Source organism: Adelges cooleyi, unplaced genomic scaffold (genome assembly GCF_023614345.1).
Source record: "Adelges cooleyi isolate 19-005CV unplaced genomic scaffold, UGA_ACOO_1.1 ACOO_flye_CR_arks_rails_tigmint_CR_PRNA_21, whole genome shotgun sequence".
Lineage (NCBI taxonomy): Eukaryota > Metazoa > Arthropoda > Insecta > Hemiptera > Adelgidae > Adelges > Adelges cooleyi.
In genome coordinates this window covers 7,527,591-7,549,018 of record NW_026095871.1, presented here as the reverse complement: position 1 = coordinate 7,549,018, position 21,428 = coordinate 7,527,591, and the positions used below count along the sequence as shown (strand labels likewise).

Sequence of the window (21,428 nt, the reverse complement as noted above, 5' to 3'; positions counted from 1 at the left end):
AAATTCATTTTTAACACTATGATTAAAAGTCTGACAGCTGAAATCCAAACAAGGTCAATTGATTATTTCGACCGACTACCATAAAAAAGATTAATAAGTTAAACAAGCATTTTGGGTTTAAAAATATATTTTATTAAAACAAAATAACGCTAAAAAAAATATTTATTTGAAAGCCACTTTTTTTATAAATGTGAATGTATTATAAGTTTTATTATCTATTTTCAATATCTACGTGTGATTGCAGTTCAATTATTTATAAATTGTAAATTAAAAGTACACTTACGAGCCTGACTGGTCCCTTGTATAGAAGACGATGGCTTGTCAAGTAATAACTTAAACTTGATAAAATCGTTTGTTTCGATATGGATGCGCTGTAAATGTTTGAAATGCCTTAGTTTTATACTATGGGTGATATAATTGCTTAAACACTCAGTTATTTACAGTGATTTATGATCAGCTTTACAGATTCAGTGCATTTAAAATTGTTACTTAAAAATGCAGCTACATCATATAAATATTATGCACTTCTAAATAACTGCAATTTACAAAATTATAAACCGAAAAACCATTTGCCTTTGTAATTACAAATTTGTATTAAAAAAATGTATAACTATAGAAAATATAATTTTACCCCAGTGGCTTTTCAAAAGGGTGAATTTAATCTACTCCCCCTTTTTTCGTTAACAGATAATAATTATAATCCATTCTGAATTTTAATACTACATTAATTCTGGAAGGCATCACTTAAACATATTTAATTTTGCTATTGATTTCCTAAAGTTAAACCAGGCTAAATAAATAAAATAATTATATATAATAAATAATAAGTAAATTATTATATCAATGATAAACTTAAAATAATATTATGAAGTTTTTTGTTTGAGTACATAGTTTTTGTACGCAGGCATATTAAATACAGTAAAGAGAGAATGATTTTTCTACGTTAAACATGCTCGTATTTGGCATAATGTAACAAGGAATTTAATTAAATTAGTCTTTAGTCATTATTTTTATGAGGTTTATTCAAAACGTTTTACTAAGATGAAAATAATACTCAAGTATAAATTTACATTCTTACACAAGTGACTTTTCATAATAAGGAAATCATTTTACATTTGAAACAACAATTTGTGGCAATTTACAATACAATGCAGTATAGTTAAACTAATTTGAAACATTATCGTGATTGGTCGTTCGACGAGATTATTTAAAGTGGTTCGGAGAAAACAGTTATTTTGGAAATGGATACTGAAATTTAAAAGTTTAATATCAATTATAAAATAGTGGGGATGGAGCATATTGGGTTGGGAATGATCACATGTCTTCAACATTTTTTATAATTTAACCACTTTCAAGTAATTGCTTTATTACGAATCTGTTGATGGTAAAAATACAACAGTCTATAATAGCATTGTAAAAGCTATAATAGTGCTTAAAATATGTCTTTTTAGTATTACTTATCAACACAACACGTTAAAGTTATAGCACAGTATAATTCTATGTTGAAAAATATGTACATTTTCTTAGTATTTTCTTCCATGTTGGTCGTTGGCCACTTGCTATCAGGCATTATTTCTGATCTATAGACTTGCCACATGAATAAATCGGTTCCGAGGTTTAGAAGATATAGTTTTTCACATTATTTAAATCGTAATCTCTAATCGGAATGTCTCGACAGCCGGGGCAGTGGTGTAATTAACTGCGCAGAATAGAACTCTTAAATCCTGATGCAAAGTATACTTAACTGCTTAGGAAAATATCAGTAAGAAATATCAATGTAGTGAAGTTCTGCGAAACGACAGCTTAGTTGTTATTAATACAAGGATTTATTTATACGTTTATCTGTGTGATTTAGTGTATAAGTAGGTATATAATGTGTGTGTGTGTGTGTATTGCTACAAGTAAATAACGTCCGTGTCTTCAGATATTTGCTGACTGTGTTGGTGGGGGATTTACTAGCGTCAGATACACTAGGTGACCCGCGAACTCGGGCTTGGTTCGAATTCGATTTTAATTCCATTTTCGTTCCGGATCTGTTGTCAGCTGAACACATTTCAGAGGACAAACGATATGAATTATTGGAGCTGAGTAAAGTATACAATAAAAACAGGTAATATCAAATTATGTTTCTATATTGTTATCGTTAAGAGGACGCTACCCACTTGTAATTTATTCGCAAAAAACGGTTTTGAGGGGTACAAGAATATGAGGGCGGTATTGACAGTAACCAGAATATAACATGTTTACAATGGACAGAGAAGAACTTTATCTACGGTGTAGCGTTTTATGTTTTTTCTCGAAATATTCGATTTTTTTATTTGCATATATAAAAAAAAATTAAGTATAGATATCAAAAAATAAAATTAAAACGCTACCCCATAGATTAAGTTCTTCTATATATAATATTGTGAAAATTTTTTGGCAGTTAATTCAGTAGCTAGAACTAATTACCAACACTGTTTGGCTCCTTTTTACAAGTCTGTAGTCACTAATACATATATATATATATATATATATATTATTTGTTTTTCTCTTCTTCCTGTGTAATTACATTAACTTATTGTAAAACTGTTTTTTTACAGATTGTTCATTTACTAATAATAAAAATTTTAAAAATTCAGTAGTACTTTGTATGCAAATACTAGGCTAACGTACCTTGTGAACTTGGGTGGTAACATTGTAATTGGTCGTTAATAGGTGTTTAAAAACATATCATTGTTTTTAGTAAGGATTTAATATTGAAGTCCTTTCTAAATAACCAAATGGTTTTTGTTAAACGCGTACACACGACGGAGGAATAGAACATATTTTTTGTTTTAAATATTAGCTAAAATGTTTTTTACTAAAAACATTATTGCGATGACGGTGCTTGCCGGCATATTTTTGCACACATAACCTTTTAAAAAAAAACTGGTTATTATGGAATTTTCGTGAACGCTACTCGCGTAGGCCTGCAGTTCTGTGTTGACGGTGAAAGGTCATTAAACCGACAAAGTTTGATCTAAGTTGTAGGTGCCAGCTCGGTTTCCGGAGACTTTGATGAGAGTCCTTGATCGATGAACGCGTTACAGGCACGTGTCTTTTACATACGTTATTATACCTAAAAATAATGTCTTAGGAATGCTTTGCCACGATCAATGGGTGCCATCCGCTGCAATCCAAACGAATTAACAATTATTACAACGTCCTTCGAATGGACACTGACATTGACACGGGAAACATTTATCATATCGTATATTATGCTTCTGTTATTTTTTTTTTTTTTTGTAAGTTTTCACCGTGCACAACTCCTCTTGTAGTTTTACACAACCTGACTAGACAGATCGTCCGTACGCGTACCGTGTGGCGGTTATTATGTAAGACACTGGCAGTAACAAAGTCACATACAAATTTTTGCAATACTTAATTCGTTTACGGTAATGAAACACGAGTCAAAGACCTCGTGTTTCACGAGGACTTTTTTAGCATAATTATAAAAACTTGCATTGACCCGGCAGAAGACGTTTATCTCTACTTGGATATGTGAGGCGGCCACAATCGATACATAATTAGATACGTTCATACAGGTGTCAGTTATACCTAATATTGACCGTGTGCAAACATTTTAGCCAATGTTGTATTGGCGGTAGGTACTCCTTATTTAACATGTCCGGTCACACCGGGTAAGATATTATCAGATCTATTAGTGTAAAACGCCGGCGGGGAACGAGCACAATCCGATTGCTGGGATTTGACGATACAAAACAGTTTTACAGTTTACTATCATAATAAAACACATTTACATTTAAAGGTTTTACTACGTTGAAACGCGCATTCCGACGAGTTGCGGTTTGTCCGTCGTGTGTTGTTTTTGCCAGGCGAGCACATAATATTGCTTACGGTATACAATATTATAATATTAAAAAAAAAATCCATATAAATATCTATACACATCGCTTCGCAAAAAAAACCACTATTGAGATCGCGACTATACTTGATTTTACACATTAAATAAGTTATAAATAATATCGATTCGCGTTAAAATTGGTTAAAATTGTATTTATACATTTGGCAATGGCCCGACCGACTTGAAATATTATCATGCTAATCCAAAAGATATTTGTCAAAGCCGATTAATCATAAGACTAATAGTAAAATAATTTTAATGGAATTATCATAATACTAATATAAATAGGAATTAAAATCCTGTAACTCGAAACGATTTATAACTAGTTAACCGACAAATGCTTCAAAATATAAAGCCAACTCATCTATCAAATGATTTCTTAAGAGAACACTGTACATTGTGTTATATAATAGGTAATTATAAATATTTAATTTTTTAGTTCAGTAAAAGTTGCTTAAAAAATTGTTTGTATGAAAATTACCAGCATATAAAATTAATTAATAACGCTACTCACTTAAATAATAAAAATCGTGTAAAGCTAATGCTATAGACCTTAATAGATTAAAATGTTGGATATTTTAATAAAAAAAAATTATAAATAGTTTTTCAATGATAGAAAAAATCCTAGCATTTTCTCCATTTTTTATAAAATATCTTTAAACATCAAGCAGAATCAGAACTGGATTCCTGGAAGCTAAAGAGGGCGGCTTTCAATTAATGTGTACTCACGTGATAGCTGTTGGATAATGAACGCACTTAAGCAAATACTATAAATGATAATACCGTAATACCGTGAAGTCAATGTTATTTGTATTGACTCTGAATTTCCCCCCCCCCCCTATAACAGTGTTTCCCAAATCAAAATAGCATTATTCTGAAACAATGTATACAATGCAAATTGAAACTTTACATAGGCTTATCAAGTATAAATTATTATCATACGTATTATGCATACGGTAAATTGTATCACAATATATGGCTACACTAATGTTGGGGGGGGGGGGGCGAAAGTGAGCTCCTAAAAAGACCTTGCCTTCCGGTATTATCGTTTATAGTATTTGACATAAGTCATATTTCATTTCATCTCTCTGTGTTTTTTTTTAATACATCAATTGTCAGTTGATAAAAAAATAATAACTACGTGTGTGGATAAGTATATAGGTACAATATTATTTGATATTAGAAAAAAAAATACATATATTGAACAGTAACTCATCAACAGATCAAAAAAAAAAAAAAGGCACTAGATGTTCATAATAATAATAATAATTGTAAACGGTTTCGTCATGCATTTCATACATGCATCTGTGTTTTGTTGTCGAGTAATAGCTGAAGACGGATACGTGCGCGTTATGATTTGTTTTTTTTTTTTTACTAACATACAGAAAACCCATTCTTTGGTTTGCTACGTGAATAGCTGCAAGGTCGACGAAAGCGCGAACATTACTCAACCGGCGTCTCATTTTTTAGGTGCACCTCTTTTGTAGGCTTTTATTATTTTTAGGGAAAACTTTTACTTTTGCACTCATTACGCATACCGATCACGTGTGCTCTTTTTCTTTTTTTGACTAGCGTTACGCGATTATTAAGCTTTATTGAAACCATCGTGTTTATTAGGTGGTCGCTGGCCAGAACCAGTGCATTCGGTGTGCAGACTCAGAAGAGGAAAAACGTGGACGCGCCAATTGTAGCGGCAACATGACAGCACTTCATCTAAACGTAAGTGTGCTTTTTGTTAGTGGACCTAACCGCCTTAATGGCTGTACGTCGAGAGACGACCGACGTAGGTACAACCGCGACTTAAGTGTTTTAGAATTCCTCACTTTTAGGCTTGCATTGACCAAAATTCTGTGCGTGCAACTTTATACCGTGTGGACTGTGTAAATAAATAACAAATAATCTAAAGATAATTTGATAAATTAAGATTGATTTTCAATAACCGTCCCGATTCCGCCCAAGTGATGTACCTACTTACTCGTTATTGAAATGATATATTATTTTTTATTTTGCAATGCACAGAGAACGTTGTTCCGGGCCGTGGGAATACTGATCATCTCCACGGCGGCGTGCTGGGGATCCGATCCCCCGAAAACGTACGGTCCTCCGCCCAGTGACTATTCGTATCACGGATACGAACCGGAAATGCAGCAGAGGCCATTAGCCGTGTTCACCGAGCGGCCGGTCAACGTGGCCGGTTTCATTTTGGTTCCCGTGGTACAAGTGCCGTCTGCAGACCTGAGAATGGTGTACCGGCCGCAAATCGACAGCGTGTCCAAAACGGAACCGGTGGTTATGTGCAAATCGTCGACAAAATCGTTTGTAAGTAATAATTGTAAAAAAAACAAAACCGCAGAAAATTGTTGCTATCTATACTTAAAGTATAGATCTATCCACCAACTTAGTACGTGTTATACCGTTGTCCTGCTGGCTCGTTTCTGAAATTTATGAACGTTTGTTCGAGTATCGGACAAAATAATATATTATTATTCCCTGTACTCTCGACAACTCCAACTAGAACGATTCAGTCTTATCTTGCTCGGTGCTGTCAATTTTAATAGTTTCCAGCGGGCGCTGCTCACCTCATTTATTAAAAAGTAAAATATAGAGAATTTTTTCGCATAATCTTAAATAAGACCTTAAACAATAGTGTATACTTATTAACACACCAATTACGAATATTAATCGGTTGACATATATATATATATATATATATTTTTTTTTTGTCAAACTATCATAACCATTTATATAGGAAAAATTATAATTTTCGTCTGTCAAAATAGATTTGTGCCAATCAAAACCTTGGCGTTTTTCAATTGTCGATAACTCGATTCACAATTACTAATCATTTTCGTGAAAAATACTAAAAAAATGTATAGAAACCGAATTACTCGATCTATCAGAAAATTGCCATGCTTAAGCACAGATAATATTCTCCTCTATTTTGCTATACAAATTTGGTGAATTTAGTTAGTACTATCACAGCCTCAAATTTCATTTACCCAACCCCTAATTTATACATATAAATTAGAACAGGTAATTAACATTGTATCGTCCAATCCAAAAGTTAAACGACTCCCTTAAAAGTCATCAAAAGCAGAGATTTTGCTTTTCAAATTAAAATAAACTTCGAGGCTGAAAAAATATTTATAATGTACAAAAAAGCTTTAACTCTTCGTTAATCGGGTGGTAGTCACACTGTGCTCAGGTAAGAAATGTACTACGCCAACCACACTTTATTTAAGTGTGGCCGAAAATCAGGTAACTAACGGAGGGTTAATAAAAATTTAATTTTTTAGTAGATATTCGATTACTAATGCATTTTTTTCTTATAATAAATTTAATATTTTACCCTAAAAAATAAACTCCATAATATAAATCTTTTAAATGTTAGGGTTTAGAGAAGCCTAAGAAAGCGTGAGTAGATATTTTACACCAAGACGAAATCAAATTAGTTTGCAGAACTATATACTGTAATTGAAAGTACGTAGAATATGAATTGTAGTCAAAGAAAGTTATCCATCAGGAAATGCATATTTTAATGTTTTCATTTCCATCGCCTGAAAAAAATACTTACTTTTTTAGCAGCATTGTTTTGTGAACAAATAAACTCACGTGCAATTAGCCAGGTCTGTAACACATTAACAATAACTGTTGACTTCTAAGCGAGTTCACGAAATAATTATTCTTTTATGTTCAACATTTAAATATCCATTGAAAAAAATTGCTTTCGATACCTAATTTATTTGCTCTAGAAATTTTAAAACGAAAGTTAACAACAATAATTACGATACTTCACATGTAAACGAATGGGATTGATAGTATTTTAAAACACTGTCTGAGGCCTAGGTTTAAACTTAGACTTCATTGTATTGGAATTTCTTAAGAGTCCCTGTGCCGGTTGTATAATATATTTAACATGTACGGACAATATTTTACAAAGAATTGGTTTTAAACAATTTTGACCGTGTCCACTTTACTTTCATGTTCATTTGTATTGGTTTAAGAATAAATTGTTAATGCTAAACATTTTTTCATAGCAATTTTGGGAGTGAATTAGGAGTAATAACATAATGAATTGTAAATATATTGGATTTGGTAAAATACAATGGGCCAATTTTTATTTTTATTTTTTTTTAAATGTATAGAATTCAACGTTGTTTATAACTGCGTATAGGAATTGAATTTTCAGCAAAACTAGGCCATTTTGTTTTATTTTACTAAAACGTATGTATGTACTAGTTGTTTTTATTTTTCTTATTATTATTTTGTTTTTAGGAAGCGACACCAGCAATTCAAGTGCCACTTCAAGAACCGTTTTATCTGTACGACGAAAGAACAATGATACCGTTCCCGAAGACAGTAACCATCCTTCACGGTGGTTATCGAATGTCAATACCCGTTGGCGTGGTCGTAGCACCGGTACCCGTGGGAGCTCTCAGAGCTGGCCCGGTGTTTGTCACTACATTGTATGCAATTCCTACAGAGCCTCTGCCATTGCCGCCGTTGCAACCTGTTAGGTAGGTTGATGCTGAGAACACCCGCGGACTTTGCTCCAGTAAATTACAAATTAATTAACAGCGACCGCCCAGTAATAACATAATATTACTCACTAAGCGCATGTCGATTAGCGTGTAAGCACACACAGAGTTAATGATCTCTATATGCACCTGCATGCGTTTATTTACCACCGGAGTAGTTTAGTACAGACTAAACATGATAATAGTATGTATTTAACTAGCAAAGCAATTCTGGCGTTTACGAGAACCGGATTTAAACTTCTATGATGTCTACCTAGGTTAGACAAAAATCAAAAGGCTCCCACGCTATAATTACACTCATACGTTAAAAACAAACTTTTTTAATTATTTCACAATATTCCATAATTATTGGAGAAAAAACACTTAAAACAGCTGTTAATACTAAATATGCAAGAATGAATATTAACATAAATATAATATTACAAAATAAACGTTTATGATAATATATACCTAAATTTATAATCAAACATATCAGTCTTGCATTATAACAGTGATGGTTCTTAGTACGTTTTTTGTTTCGAAAGATCTTACCAGTACATTATTATATACTTAATTTCCTGGAGTTTAAAAAAATTCAAAACCACACATCTTTATAATTCGTTATTATTTTTTTTTTACTCTAAAACAATTGCGGATTGTATAAAAAGTAGCTTTGTTTTGATTAAGAAAAAATATTTGATAATGTATAAATATTATAATAATAATGTTTGATAATAAAATTAACTTCCCAATTATTCTTTATAAAGAAACTGTCATAATCAATGATAAAAAAAAAGTGATAACCAAATTTTTTTAATTCAAATGATTGTATAAAAACTATTGTTGAAATTGGTTTCCGTCACTTTAAATTTAGTTAAATTAATGTTAGATCGGGCCTACACTATTAAATGTACCTACACAATAGTTTGGTAATAGTTACCGAATATTAAGCAGCACAGTTTGTAAAATAAAATTCAAATCCCTGGGGTAATGTTGTCAGCATTTTTTTTTTTATTCTCGGGGTCGGTTAACGGTTTCTTAATTATAAAAAAAATCTTGTTTTTTTTAAAAGTATTATCAATATGTTCTAAGTACTGTTCTTTATCTCCTAGATACACACCTTGGAATTACTACCCGGCACCGACTCCGTTACTGTCGACGTCAGCGCCATCACCACCTCCGCCGGCACCCCCTCAATACTTGGCCAACCCCCCAGCACCAGCACAGTACATGTCACCACCTCCACCCCAGTACTTGTCCGTGCCCCCTTCGCCGTTATACTATCAGCACGCGGCACAGCCTGAGGGCGACAGCCCCGATGACCTCCGAAACAGAGAACCGCCGAACAAAGCATATGCGCAACCGCAGTCGTCGGCCAACACTTTCCACAATTCAAAAGAGTCACCGATATTGAACCAGTTAAGAGAAGAATCGGAAAAAAATAGAAAAAAGTACCCAGCGCCTTTGTATTCTAATTATCATGCGATTGATTCGCAGTGAAAAAGAATGTGAAATTTGTACTTTTTTTTATTTTACCAAAAATTTTAATTTTATACTTTGTGATGAGAAAAAAAATGTATACATATTTATTATAATGTAATACACGATAATTTTACAAACACATGTATGTATTATGATATTTATTACACTTTGCCTTCGTGAATGGCTTACCTATGTATTTTATACCAAACCAATTATCACAATAAATTTCAATATTTGGTTATTAAATTGTAACATTTTGGTCAAAATAACAACTAAACTAATTTTTGATTAAATAGTAATTCCATGAATAATACGCCAAGTGTTATAGTTATTATCATTTAGAAATTATTATAATTTACGAACACTTGAATTATTATTCTATTTAAAATTATAAAGACAAGAAATCAATAACATTGTTTGAAACAGTTAACAAAACAATGTAATTTCATTACCGAGTAACGAGGTAAATTGTAAATAATCGAAAGTCTTTTAGTATTCAGCACGCGCAAATTGGTGTATAACTAATAATAAAAGATACGTCACAAACTTCAAATAAGCCTTTAACAATATTGTGTATATTATACTTGTATACTTAAAAAACGGACAGTTTATTATATTTGTATCCGACTTTGTTTGTTTGCTACCACTTTCTTCTTCAAACCTAATATGGATGTGTATGAAATAAAATGACCTAATACCGAATTAAAATGTCATGTCTCGTTCAGTAATGTTTCTTTTACAATTTCACTTATTGTAAATATATAAAATGTAAAAGCCCCACCGCAATAAATCAGATTTATAATATTTCTTAAGCACAATAAAATGGAACATCAATATAACTGACAGTATAGTAGTCGGGTCGGGTGTCCAGGAATGTGTTTATCATTCTAAACTTCTGTAAATGGTTAAATAAGTATTGTTTAATTCTCTTAAATCTAGAGTACTCTACTTGTCAGTAGAGTGTATCTGTAATTTAGATTACAAAGACCCTATACCGATCGATACACACTGTATTCTTCGCTAACAAGATGTAAATTAATTTATTCTTTTTCATTATTTAAGTTGTATACAAATAATTATTTTATATGACTTTTGTTTATTAGAATACAAAGTTAAATTGTGCGAAATTCACATTTAAAAAAACGTAAAAATGCAACTTGCAAACCTAATAGTTAAATTACATTGTATGACACTATGACTCACCACAATTATTATAATATAATACTAATTGATATTCTACATTTAGTTAATTTACGATTGCTGTTTACTTGAATTAAATGTATTGATATTTTATAATTTGTTTTTAAAAATTGTATTAAATGCATATAATCCCATAACTGTCAAAATACTGTAACAATTAATAAATTGATAACAATAGATAAACTTTTTATACCTTATTATTGTTAAAAAGTTCTTTAGGTCGACTTTGAAGAATAGTAATAGTTACATATGAGTTATAAATCAATATTATTTATTTTTTGGTTTTATTAAAAATAATATGTATCAAGTAAATTAAATATTGGACACACTTAAAATACATAATTATAATTATAACACGTTGTTTACATACAAAATCAACAACAAATAATAATAATAATAATAATATATAAACAATAGAAGTCTGACTGTGCAGCCTAGGAAATTAGGCTAAAATTGATCGGTCACAAGTTTACCTGAAACAAAAAAAAAAATTAGTAAAAATATTAAATAGAGAAATAATTCAACGTGTCTTTACGATTTTAGTAAGCAAATAAATAATTTAGGTAATATTTTAATAAAAATGCATCATACAAGTAGTAAATTTCATCATTTACCATAATAATGCGTAAGTGATGATTTAAAACTTTATTTAAAAGAACGTTGTTTAGAATCCTTATAAATTTATTATATATATATATTTAAAATTTACCAAAATTTAAAATTTTTTGTAACCGTTGCTGGACGACGATGGTGGTCCATAGGAGGAACCAAGTCCGGAGCTGTAACTTCCTGAAGGAGAGCTGGAGTAGTCAGATGACGATGACGAGTACGATGAAGACGGTGAAGAGTAAGAAGAGTAGGATGAAGACGGCGAAGAGTAAGACGAGGAGCTGGGTGCAGAGTAAGACGAGGAACTGGGTGCAGAGTATGAAGACGAGCCAGAGTATGATGAGGATGGGGATGAGTATGACGAGGATGGTGCAGAGTAAGATGATGAAGAGTACGACGAGGATGGTGCAGAGTAAGATGAAGATGGTGCAGAGTATGATGATGAAGAGTATGACGAGGAAGGTGCCGAGTATGATGAAGAGTCATAAGACGACGAAGAGTAGGATGGAGAGCCTAAAGAAATGCTGGATTCGGGGGCGGCAATAGATTCAGAAGAGATAGCTGGGGAACTGTAAGATTCAGAGGCGATAGCGGGAGCAGCGTAGGATTCAGATCCGTAAGATGATGCGTAGGCTGGTGCGGCGGAAGCGTAGCCAACAGCTGGTGCAGCGGCGGCGTAGCCAACAGCCGGTGCAGCGGCGGCGTAGCCAACAGCCGGTGCAGCGGCGGCGTAGCTAACAGCCGGTGCAGCGGCGGCGTAGCCAACAGCCGGTGCAGCGGCGGCGTAGCCAATGGCTGGTGCGGCCGCGGCGTACGTGGGAGCAGGGACGGCAACCGGAGCTGGGACCGGAGCGATGACTGGGGTCGGCACGGCGTATGGTACAGCTTGTTGGATTTCGACGGGGTATGGTTGTGGCACTGCGTATGGCACGGCTCGGTTAACGTTGTATGGCACTGGATGAGGAACGCTGACTGGTACGCGACGCGGTACGTCCACTGGGTACGGTCTGTTGACGGTGACCGGCACCGGGTGAGGTACGCTTACTGGAACAGCCCTAGGTACGGACACCGGCACTGGGTGAGGAACGGAAACTGGGATATGACGAGTTACTGGTACGGCGTACGGTTGTGGCACGGAAACGGAGTAAATGCTGTTGGATGTGCTCACTCTGGTAGGCACGGCCGAGGAGTAACCGATAGACGGGGCAGCGTAGCCGATAGCTGGGGCGGCCGCGGCATAGCCGTATCCGGCTGAAGCTCCAATTCCGTAACCGAGAGAAGAGCCGATACCGTAACCAGCCGACGAGCCGATACCGTAACCGGCCGAAGAGCCAATTCCATATCCGAGCGAGGAGCCATATCCAAGTGAAGATCCGTAACCGAGAGAGGAGCTGTATCCGGAAATACCACCGATGCCTGGTGAGTACGAGGGAAGACCTGAACCGTATCCGGACAGACCGTAAGATGATCCAGAAAGTCCTAACCCGGAATAAGACGAGGAAGCACTTCTTTTGTTGTTTGGTTTGTTTTCAGTTTTGGCATCGTCGGCGGCTATGCAGTGGGCGACTAACGCCAATCCAACTAAACTAGCCTAAAACATTGTACAATAATTAATATAAAAATATTACTCTAAATAACTAAGATATATTTTTTTAATCTTATAGTTGTTTTGCTGATGATATTTATTGTAAAATTGTTTTTTTTAATGTCTCAAAATAAAATATTTTTAGAGTCGAAAAAATTACTAAAATTGATATTCAATGGGTAATGATAACGTTTGAATGTATTTACCTTAAAGAACTTCATGTTGATGTAGTCGATTTGGTTGTCACAGACAAGACTGGATGCCAAACAGCGGTTCTCCTGGGTTTTTATAATTCTGCTTAGATTCCGGTATTGTTTTTTTTTTCACTCGACAATCCCCCCTGATTTTGTTAATCGACAATGATCATCCACATAGCACTTTCTCCGCGACAGAATATGCGTTTGCTGTGATTGCATCATGGCAGGGTGGTCAGTTTTGAACAGGACCAGTTTTTGCGATTAGCCGTATTTTATTTCGAAGATGTCACCCGTTGGTATCTGAAATTGTGTAATCGTAGACATCAAAATACCAACACCCGTCTTTAGCTCCTTATTTGTGCAACGAGTCAATTGAAATATATTATACATAATACATTTTCTATTAATTGGCTCATCGAAAACAAATATAGGAAGTGCATGCTATAAAAAAAAAATGGTCAGAACGCATTAAATTACGGAAGTTGTAAAATTATTTTCTGTATCTGGTTACCTATATAAAAATGTTTGTATAACTGAGAGGCGAATGCCACTTCAATGTTTTCACTAATATAATTTATATTAAACTGTTTGAATGATTTTAATGCTATAGAAGCGAGAATGTGTTTTTTTAACACGGCAATCTTGCCAATGGATGTTGTCAAGTTAATAGATGCTAATGTAATAAACCAGTCGTGATAAACATTTAAACTAAAGCTGGAAGCGCTTGAAAGATACTGAAAAACAATTCACAGTGACGAGGCGCTGAATTTTATACTTTTATGTGAAGCAAAGTCTAAATTATAATAAACGACCCCTACCGTTAAACTTTTTTTTCACCTTTTAACCTACAAAAGCGTGGTTTTCCTTATAAAATTCCCACCCATATTATTATATGAAGCGGTCGCTTCAGTTCAGATACATAATGTGTGCTTTGGCGCCACTAATGTCAGTAAATTGATACTTTAAACGGACAAGAATGTTGAGTCCAATCATTACTGTTCCTTAAGTGTATCACAAAATTCTTTAACGCTGCTGCGTTTTAATACAGTAATTCCAGTTATCCAATTAGCGGTCTGGTTAAGAAAGGTATGTCGTATAATTTTTTTTTTTCTAATTGCTTCATGACCATTGCAAGTGTGTGGTTCTTATTTTTTTGGGGACGTAAAATAATAGTGAAACATGGTAGATCACCGACCGGTTTTATGTCGGCTTAAGAAATTGAATAATATTTATAGCGAAATAAATTTAAAAAACATAGATGTGAAAGTTCAAGTATATTATTACTATAGTGGTAATAATATATAAATCCGTATATGATGTCTAGAAAGTAATTCATTTCTGTATTATGCGGATTCGGCCGTCGCCATAAAAATAAAAACGCATTCCGTAAAACCAACACTTACTATATATCGCGTCCGAAGTGACATTGGTATAAAAACATCATTTGAATAATATTGACTAGGTATAATAGTCAATATAAGTATTTAGCGTTTACATTGGTGTGGATGCCGACCGATCGTTTCTATACATATATGGTGTAATATCGCTTCGATTGATGGCTTGTTATTGTAGATTAACAAACATTTAAGTAAAAAATAGATTATTTACTGTTGTATTTATTCGGATTTCGTTAAAACCCACATTTATCCAATAGTCGTCGGGTAAACTATATTTTAGTTTAATAGTAGTTGATTAAATAACGAAGAAACCGTTTAAACATTTCAAACGTCACTATCGAGTGTGCGGGTAATTAAAAAATATTGCGTTTCGTCTGAACCAAATCGGATATAGTGACATGTAATACACACACGTGGTCGTATTATGCTTACATATTATTTATATTATTATTTAGGCTCGACGCGAAAGGGAGAAACGGTAAAAAACTAACCATTTACACTTAAGTTATGACAATTTTGGCGGAACCGGTGACATTACAGGCTACTGTCATACTATATCATACTTAAATATTATACCGGTCTTCGGCACCGGCGTCCATCATGCACTCCGGCCGGTCGATACGGATGTCGGTGAACTTGTTTCCTTTTTACATAACCACATAACGATTCCCATGAATATAATATATATGCGTTACATTAATACGGTGTGTTATGTGTTATGTTTGTGGGTTTTTTTTTCTTATGAAATTGTGCAATTATGTCATTTTGTTCGGTGTCCATTGAAAAACGGTTCCGGCGCGCCCATTCGGTAGTATGGTTTTATTTTGTAAAGAAACATCTTCATCTCAAAATTACTTACAGTCTATTCGTAGTGTTTGATATTTAGCTTTTGTTCTCGACAAGAACCTAAAGATGGAACCTACACGTTAATAATAGTTAAGTAACGCACGTTAGTTATGCGTTTACCATATGACTTAAATTACAAGCCAAAAAAGGATAATATTTAAAAAGGGACACCAAAATGTCTCTCTCTCTCTCTGTACTCTACTTGCAATTAATTATCAACTTATGTAGATGTTATATAGATCATCAGTATTGGCCTGACTCTGTCCAACTTGGATTAAGACAGAGATGGATTAATTAAATTAATCATCCGGGTCAGGGCTTCTAAGATAAAACAACAAGTTCTACAAGAAAAGACCATTCCCGGAATGACTGGAACTTTATATGAAACGACAAATAGCCGAGCCAAACTGGACTAGAATCGTTTGCCACAGCATTAGAGGTCAATTGCTGCTATCAAGTTAAATACTATGACTTCATCTTTATAATTCAGTCATTTTTCCAGTTACTTAACAATATTTGAAAAAAATGCATTTTTCCAATTCGTCAATTGTTATAATATCATATTATATTACTGCTAAATAGTATTTAAGCAATATCAGCAAGTAAATGAAGTGGATTTTGGCAATAAATACAAAATTAAATACTTAGAATTTAAATTTCTATCTACAATGAATACTGGTTCAGTTATAAACAAAATAAAATGTTGCACATTCAAGTATTTAATATTCATATTATACATTTATAATTAATCATGTATTATTAATTATAATATACTATGGAATCTATTGTAGTCAGTAGAGGCATTATTAATTATTTTATTTTTGTCAACATTACACAATTAATTTTTTTTACACGCATAATTCATAATAAAATATATATGTACTTTATATATGCGTGTCGTTACTGTGATCTTTAAAATATTTGTTTACACATTTTAGTTAATTTGGTAATCATTTCATATAAAAACGATGTGAAAATATTAAGTAAGCGTATAAAGCAAATGATAATATTTTTATTCATAACATTTTTTTTCAATAAGAAATAGGTACAACAACAAAAATAAGACATCGAAAGTAAATACAAAAAAAACTATAAGGCCATAGAAGAAACACAAAATGAGGGCTCTCAGAAAAAATATATAATTAGCAGTTGCCTAATAAGTACAGCACAATAAGATTTCCAGACATATGTTTGTGTAGATCTTGTTTAGAGATTGGAAAAAATCGAATGTTAATGGAAATACTGGTTTAAAATCACAAATTTCATAAACATTGATATTTAAAAAGTATAAGCGATTAAGCAATTACTTATTATTGCATAGATATTAGTCCAAGATGTGCAGTTTAATTTTTTCTTTAATAAAAGATGGCTATCATTTCTCTATAGCGTAAACAATAATAAACTGTTGATTTTTGAAATGTTAAAAACATAATTCTTATATTAGGCAAGTTTATTTAAATAGCTTACAGTAAATTATAGAAGTGTGTCAACTAGTGGTATCATAATAATATTAACATTTTAACGATGGGTTAGGAGCCATTAGAAGCCGTACGATCGACCTCCATTCTTACCGTTTGATTTTAAATGATTAAAAATGAATTATCGCTGACAACGCAATTTATTTAAGTGTTATTAAATAACAGAGTTAGGTATTGTGTTTATGCTGCGCTGGTCTACTTGCGTGTAAACATTGCAGACATACATCGGTTTAGTTTTCCGTTGGGTTTGGTCCGAGCCTGACGTATATGTCAATAATAATTATTATTATTATAATAATTGTGTGTGCGCGCGCGCGCGCGTTAATTATATTATTATTTATTCAAGTAAATGGCGGTAAAACGAAAACCCGCCTATCTTACGTTGGCGGAAAAAGTGAGTTTGATCAAACAGGTCGAGAGGAATCCTAAGAAAAAACACAGTATCGCCATCAAATTCGGCTTGACCAAAAGTGCTTTGACCGGGTTGTTGAAAGCCAAGTGTACGGTTCTGAACAATTTCCAGTTGTTCGGTGCCGGAGCTAAGTCGGTCGAACCCAAAACGACGCCGAAAGCTGCTGCTGCTCGTCTTTGCGGTAAAGATGAATCGCGGACCAAAACTGTTCCGTCGGATGAAACCTGTGGGAAACTTTCCAAGCGGTTTGTGCAGAAAAATTTAACTTTCAGCTTAGACGGACAAACAGAATCGTCTCTCGTGCCCATTCGTAAGAATTCTGAAGTGGGGTCCACTCCGGTACAAATCGCATCCGTCCTGGACGACTATTGTCCCAGCGATATTTTTGCCGCCTTTGAATTCGGACTGTTCTACAAGTGTCTTCCCGACGAAGCTGCCGCGTTGAGAGGTCAACAGTGCGAAGACGGCAGCCGGAGCCGAGAACGTGTAACCATATTGATTTGCGCCAACTTCAAAGGCGACGAGAAGCTCAAGCCTTTGGTCGTGGGCTTCGAAGACACGGCGCCCGGGTGTTACGAACGGCTGCCCGTCACGTACGGTGTCGACGAAAGAGCGTGGATGACCGATTCGCTGTTCGAACGTTGGCTGACGGACTTGGACCGGAAAATGCAAGCGGAAAAACGAAAAATCCTTTTGCTAATCAACGGCCCTGGTCAGGCTTGTCCTGTTCCGGAATTGCGAGCGGTAAACGTCCGGTTTTCCCATGGACGGTCTCGCGGCCGGAATATCGTCGTTAGGCATTTCAAAACGGCGTACAGAAAAGAGGTAGTGCGACAAATCGTTCGTCAACGAGGTCGGTCGCCGGCCATCGACCTAGACCAAGCCTTGCGGTATATCGCCAAATCGTGGAGAGCAGTTGCGCCCAAAACGATCAGGGAATGCCTACGGAGCACCTGGTCCGACAACCCGGCCGGAGACGGAAACGAACGACACTCGTTGTGGTCGGCCATTGTTAAAAAATACCACTTGAACATAAGAGAAACTTTCGGTGCGTACGTTCAAGTCGACGACGACCTGGCCGTTAGGCTCACCAACGTTACACGTGTAAGAGAATGCAGCCCAAGAGATGTGGGTGTGGACACTCTGGAGTCCGGAAAAAACACCACTACCAGCGTTCTTGGTGCTCTAGATACACTTAAACGTTTTATCCAACTCAACAAAGGTGAGTTGAATTTGTATTTTCTTCGAAAAAACTATTAGTAATACGAAGACTTTTTTTATATAATATTATATTACTATGTATAAGATTAAGGTGATCGTTTTTAAGAAGAACACCCTAATAACAGCTTTTTTGTAACTTTTTTTGTAACTGACAGCATGTATGTTTCTTGTTATCAGGCATATCGTCAAGCTACTTTGAAGCCCTAGCAGCCTTAGAGAACGTTATAAACGATAATGTGAAGAGAAAAAGAAGTAAAGAAAACCTTCAAACAACAATAACAGATTTCTTTGTATTAAATAAAACACTATAATTAACACGTTAATTTTATGTTGATAATAATCATCACGTCCGAAATGGTGAGAACTGTTATTAATTATAATTATATTTTTGTTTTCTTTAAGAGACATGTAGCCTGTAGGTGTAATAATTATTCATTATACTTTATTGAGCAATCTTTTCAATGTTAAGTCTACTATACAACCTAATAATGCTATACCTACTACATTGTAAATTATAGTAAACATTGTATCTAAGTGTACACACCGTATTATAGCCTAAAGGTACACTCGATTGATTTATAATCGAAGTGATTTATAATAATTGAATTATGGCTATTTTTTAAGTATACCACACTGATATTGTCAACATGCTATATATATGCCGTTATTGTAATTATTGAAAACCTTAGTGTATTTTATTATGTAGACACATCACACAATAATACAACCGTTATGAATACTTTTCCCGAATAAAATAAACGTGACCAAAACTCCTAACAATATAACAGATAATTACTTCTTTAAGTATTTCTAAATGAACATTAACTCATAATAATTATTCTCACCTAATTTTAGAAACGATTGTAAATTAAGAAAATTGTAACTAGCTAATAGTCGATTTATTTGCCTTAAGTTTTATACAATGTATTATGTATTAAGCCAGTATTTTACTAATAACTGCTCTGAATAAAAACAAAACATACTTTTCCGCACTAATCAGCACTAAAAAAATAATTGTATACAGTATATTCTATAAGACTAATAAGTCATAACAAACTAAATATCTCTGCGGCAAATCAATATTTTTATAGTTGGTGTTTTCATTGTTTATAAATAAGTCATAACCAACGCCTAGTTAAACAACTATTTTTAAATTCCATACCTATACTGACTAAAGTGTTTTTTTTAGATTAAAATATCTAAGACATTATACTTTTTACAATTTATATGGTAATTCTATAAACAAAAATTTTAATCTAACAAAATTTGTAGAACACAAGTAGATTCAAGTTGTGAATGTGTTAAGCAATTTGTTAAGAAATCTGAAAACAAACATGAGTGTGTCATAAAATTTACTACTTGAAATCAGTAAAGGCCATCTGTCATCTATAATCATAGAAAAAATTATGATTTCCTGCAAATACGTACGGTGTGTATCTTTGTGATACACTGTATTTACTTTTAATATGTCGTTAGCACTATATTGGCGTATTACAACATAAAAATATACAAGTTTAACGTTTATAGATAATCTATTTAATTATTCTATTCATACTAAATAAACATATTTACTTTTATCATAAAATTATGAGTTTACATGTAATATAACATTAAATATTTAATTTACTTCCTACGGAAGTCAATAGAATTGCCAGTTTATTATGTATCGCGCAACATTAACTAGAATAACGGCCAATAAAAAAAAATCCAGTTTTTCTATTTTCTCTTGTAGATACTCTATAGTTTGCATATGGATAATTTGTCTTGCATAAATTAACTATAACATACAAACAAAATAAAATATTAATTATACATTTTTCCCAAACAATTAAGAAGGTCATACTTTTTGTAGAAGCGATTTTTTGGTTTATATTGAAAGAGAAATAACAGAAAATAACATTACGTAAATAGTTGTTTATTTAAACGGCTTTAGTGAAACTGAAACTGCCTACAGATTTATATTTACAACATTTCTAATGCTTCTGTTTGGCGAATATGACAAGTTTCACGGTAGTCGTTATAAAACATGATCATTGGCAATCCTACACCTACCTAATACAGTAATACTAAATAATCCATCTTTTTTTTTTATCTATCAGATACTATAACAATATTAACCAATAGTTTTCCTTGATTATAGTTGATCATAATATACACTATACAAATACAGTCATGCATGAGCTGAAGAAAACAGACCTCACTGAAAAAAAAAATTGAAACTATAGATTTTAAGTTAAAATGTTTAACAGTAGTTAATATGCGGGTCTTATTTATTACACAAAACAGTAATTATATTTATGTTAATGATTTATTCTTTATAAGAATTGTTTTATAATATTTAATTATTTGTACTAAACGAATAAAATTTAGTCAATTTAAAAATGTAGTATTAATATTAAAATTAATGGCCAAAAATCGTATATTTTATAAGTAATACACAGTATTCAATCTCAAGTAATAATAACTATAATTATATCCTTTTGGTAACTGATATATTATCATCATTATATCATACAATGATATTATCATTTATGGTATCTTATATTTATATGATATCATATTGTGTTGTATCATCATTCTTTTATTGTGAAAGTATGA

General features: G+C 33.3%; 3 protein-coding genes across 3 annotated transcripts; 2 read left to right on the top strand and 1 right to left on the bottom strand.

Annotated features, from left to right (window-relative positions):
- The first annotated feature begins 1,992 nt into the window (after nucleotides 1-1,992).
- On the top strand, nucleotides 1,993-10,026 carry LOC126834924 (nematocyst expressed protein 4-like). The gene is made up of 5 exons (XM_050567150.1): nucleotides 1,993-2,110; nucleotides 5,504-5,605; nucleotides 5,906-6,205; nucleotides 8,162-8,403; nucleotides 9,516-10,026. The coding sequence occupies exons 2-5, from the start codon at nucleotides 5,585-5,587 to the stop codon at nucleotides 9,901-9,903; spliced, it is 951 nt and encodes a 316-aa protein (XP_050423107.1). The 5' UTR covers nucleotides 1,993-2,110; nucleotides 5,504-5,584; the 3' UTR covers nucleotides 9,904-10,026.
- A 1,309-nt stretch (nucleotides 10,027-11,335) lies between these two features.
- On the bottom strand, nucleotides 11,336-13,622 carry LOC126834915 (nematocyst expressed protein 3-like). The gene is made up of 3 exons (XM_050567139.1): nucleotides 13,486-13,622; nucleotides 11,795-13,285; nucleotides 11,336-11,558 (listed from the first exon to the last, which is right to left on the bottom strand). Exons 1-2 carry the CDS (start codon nucleotides 13,498-13,500, stop codon nucleotides 11,801-11,803), a joined length of 1,500 nt encoding a protein of 499 aa, XP_050423096.1. The 5' UTR covers nucleotides 13,501-13,622; the 3' UTR covers nucleotides 11,336-11,558; nucleotides 11,795-11,800.
- A 3,827-nt stretch (nucleotides 13,623-17,449) lies between these two features.
- LOC126834916 (tigger transposable element-derived protein 6-like) lies at nucleotides 17,450-19,826 on the top strand. The gene is made up of 2 exons (XM_050567140.1): nucleotides 17,450-18,831; nucleotides 19,008-19,826. Exons 1-2 carry the CDS (start codon nucleotides 17,547-17,549, stop codon nucleotides 19,139-19,141), a joined length of 1,419 nt encoding a protein of 472 aa, XP_050423097.1. The 5' UTR covers nucleotides 17,450-17,546; the 3' UTR covers nucleotides 19,142-19,826.
- Nucleotides 19,827-21,428: the final 1,602 nt, after the last annotated feature.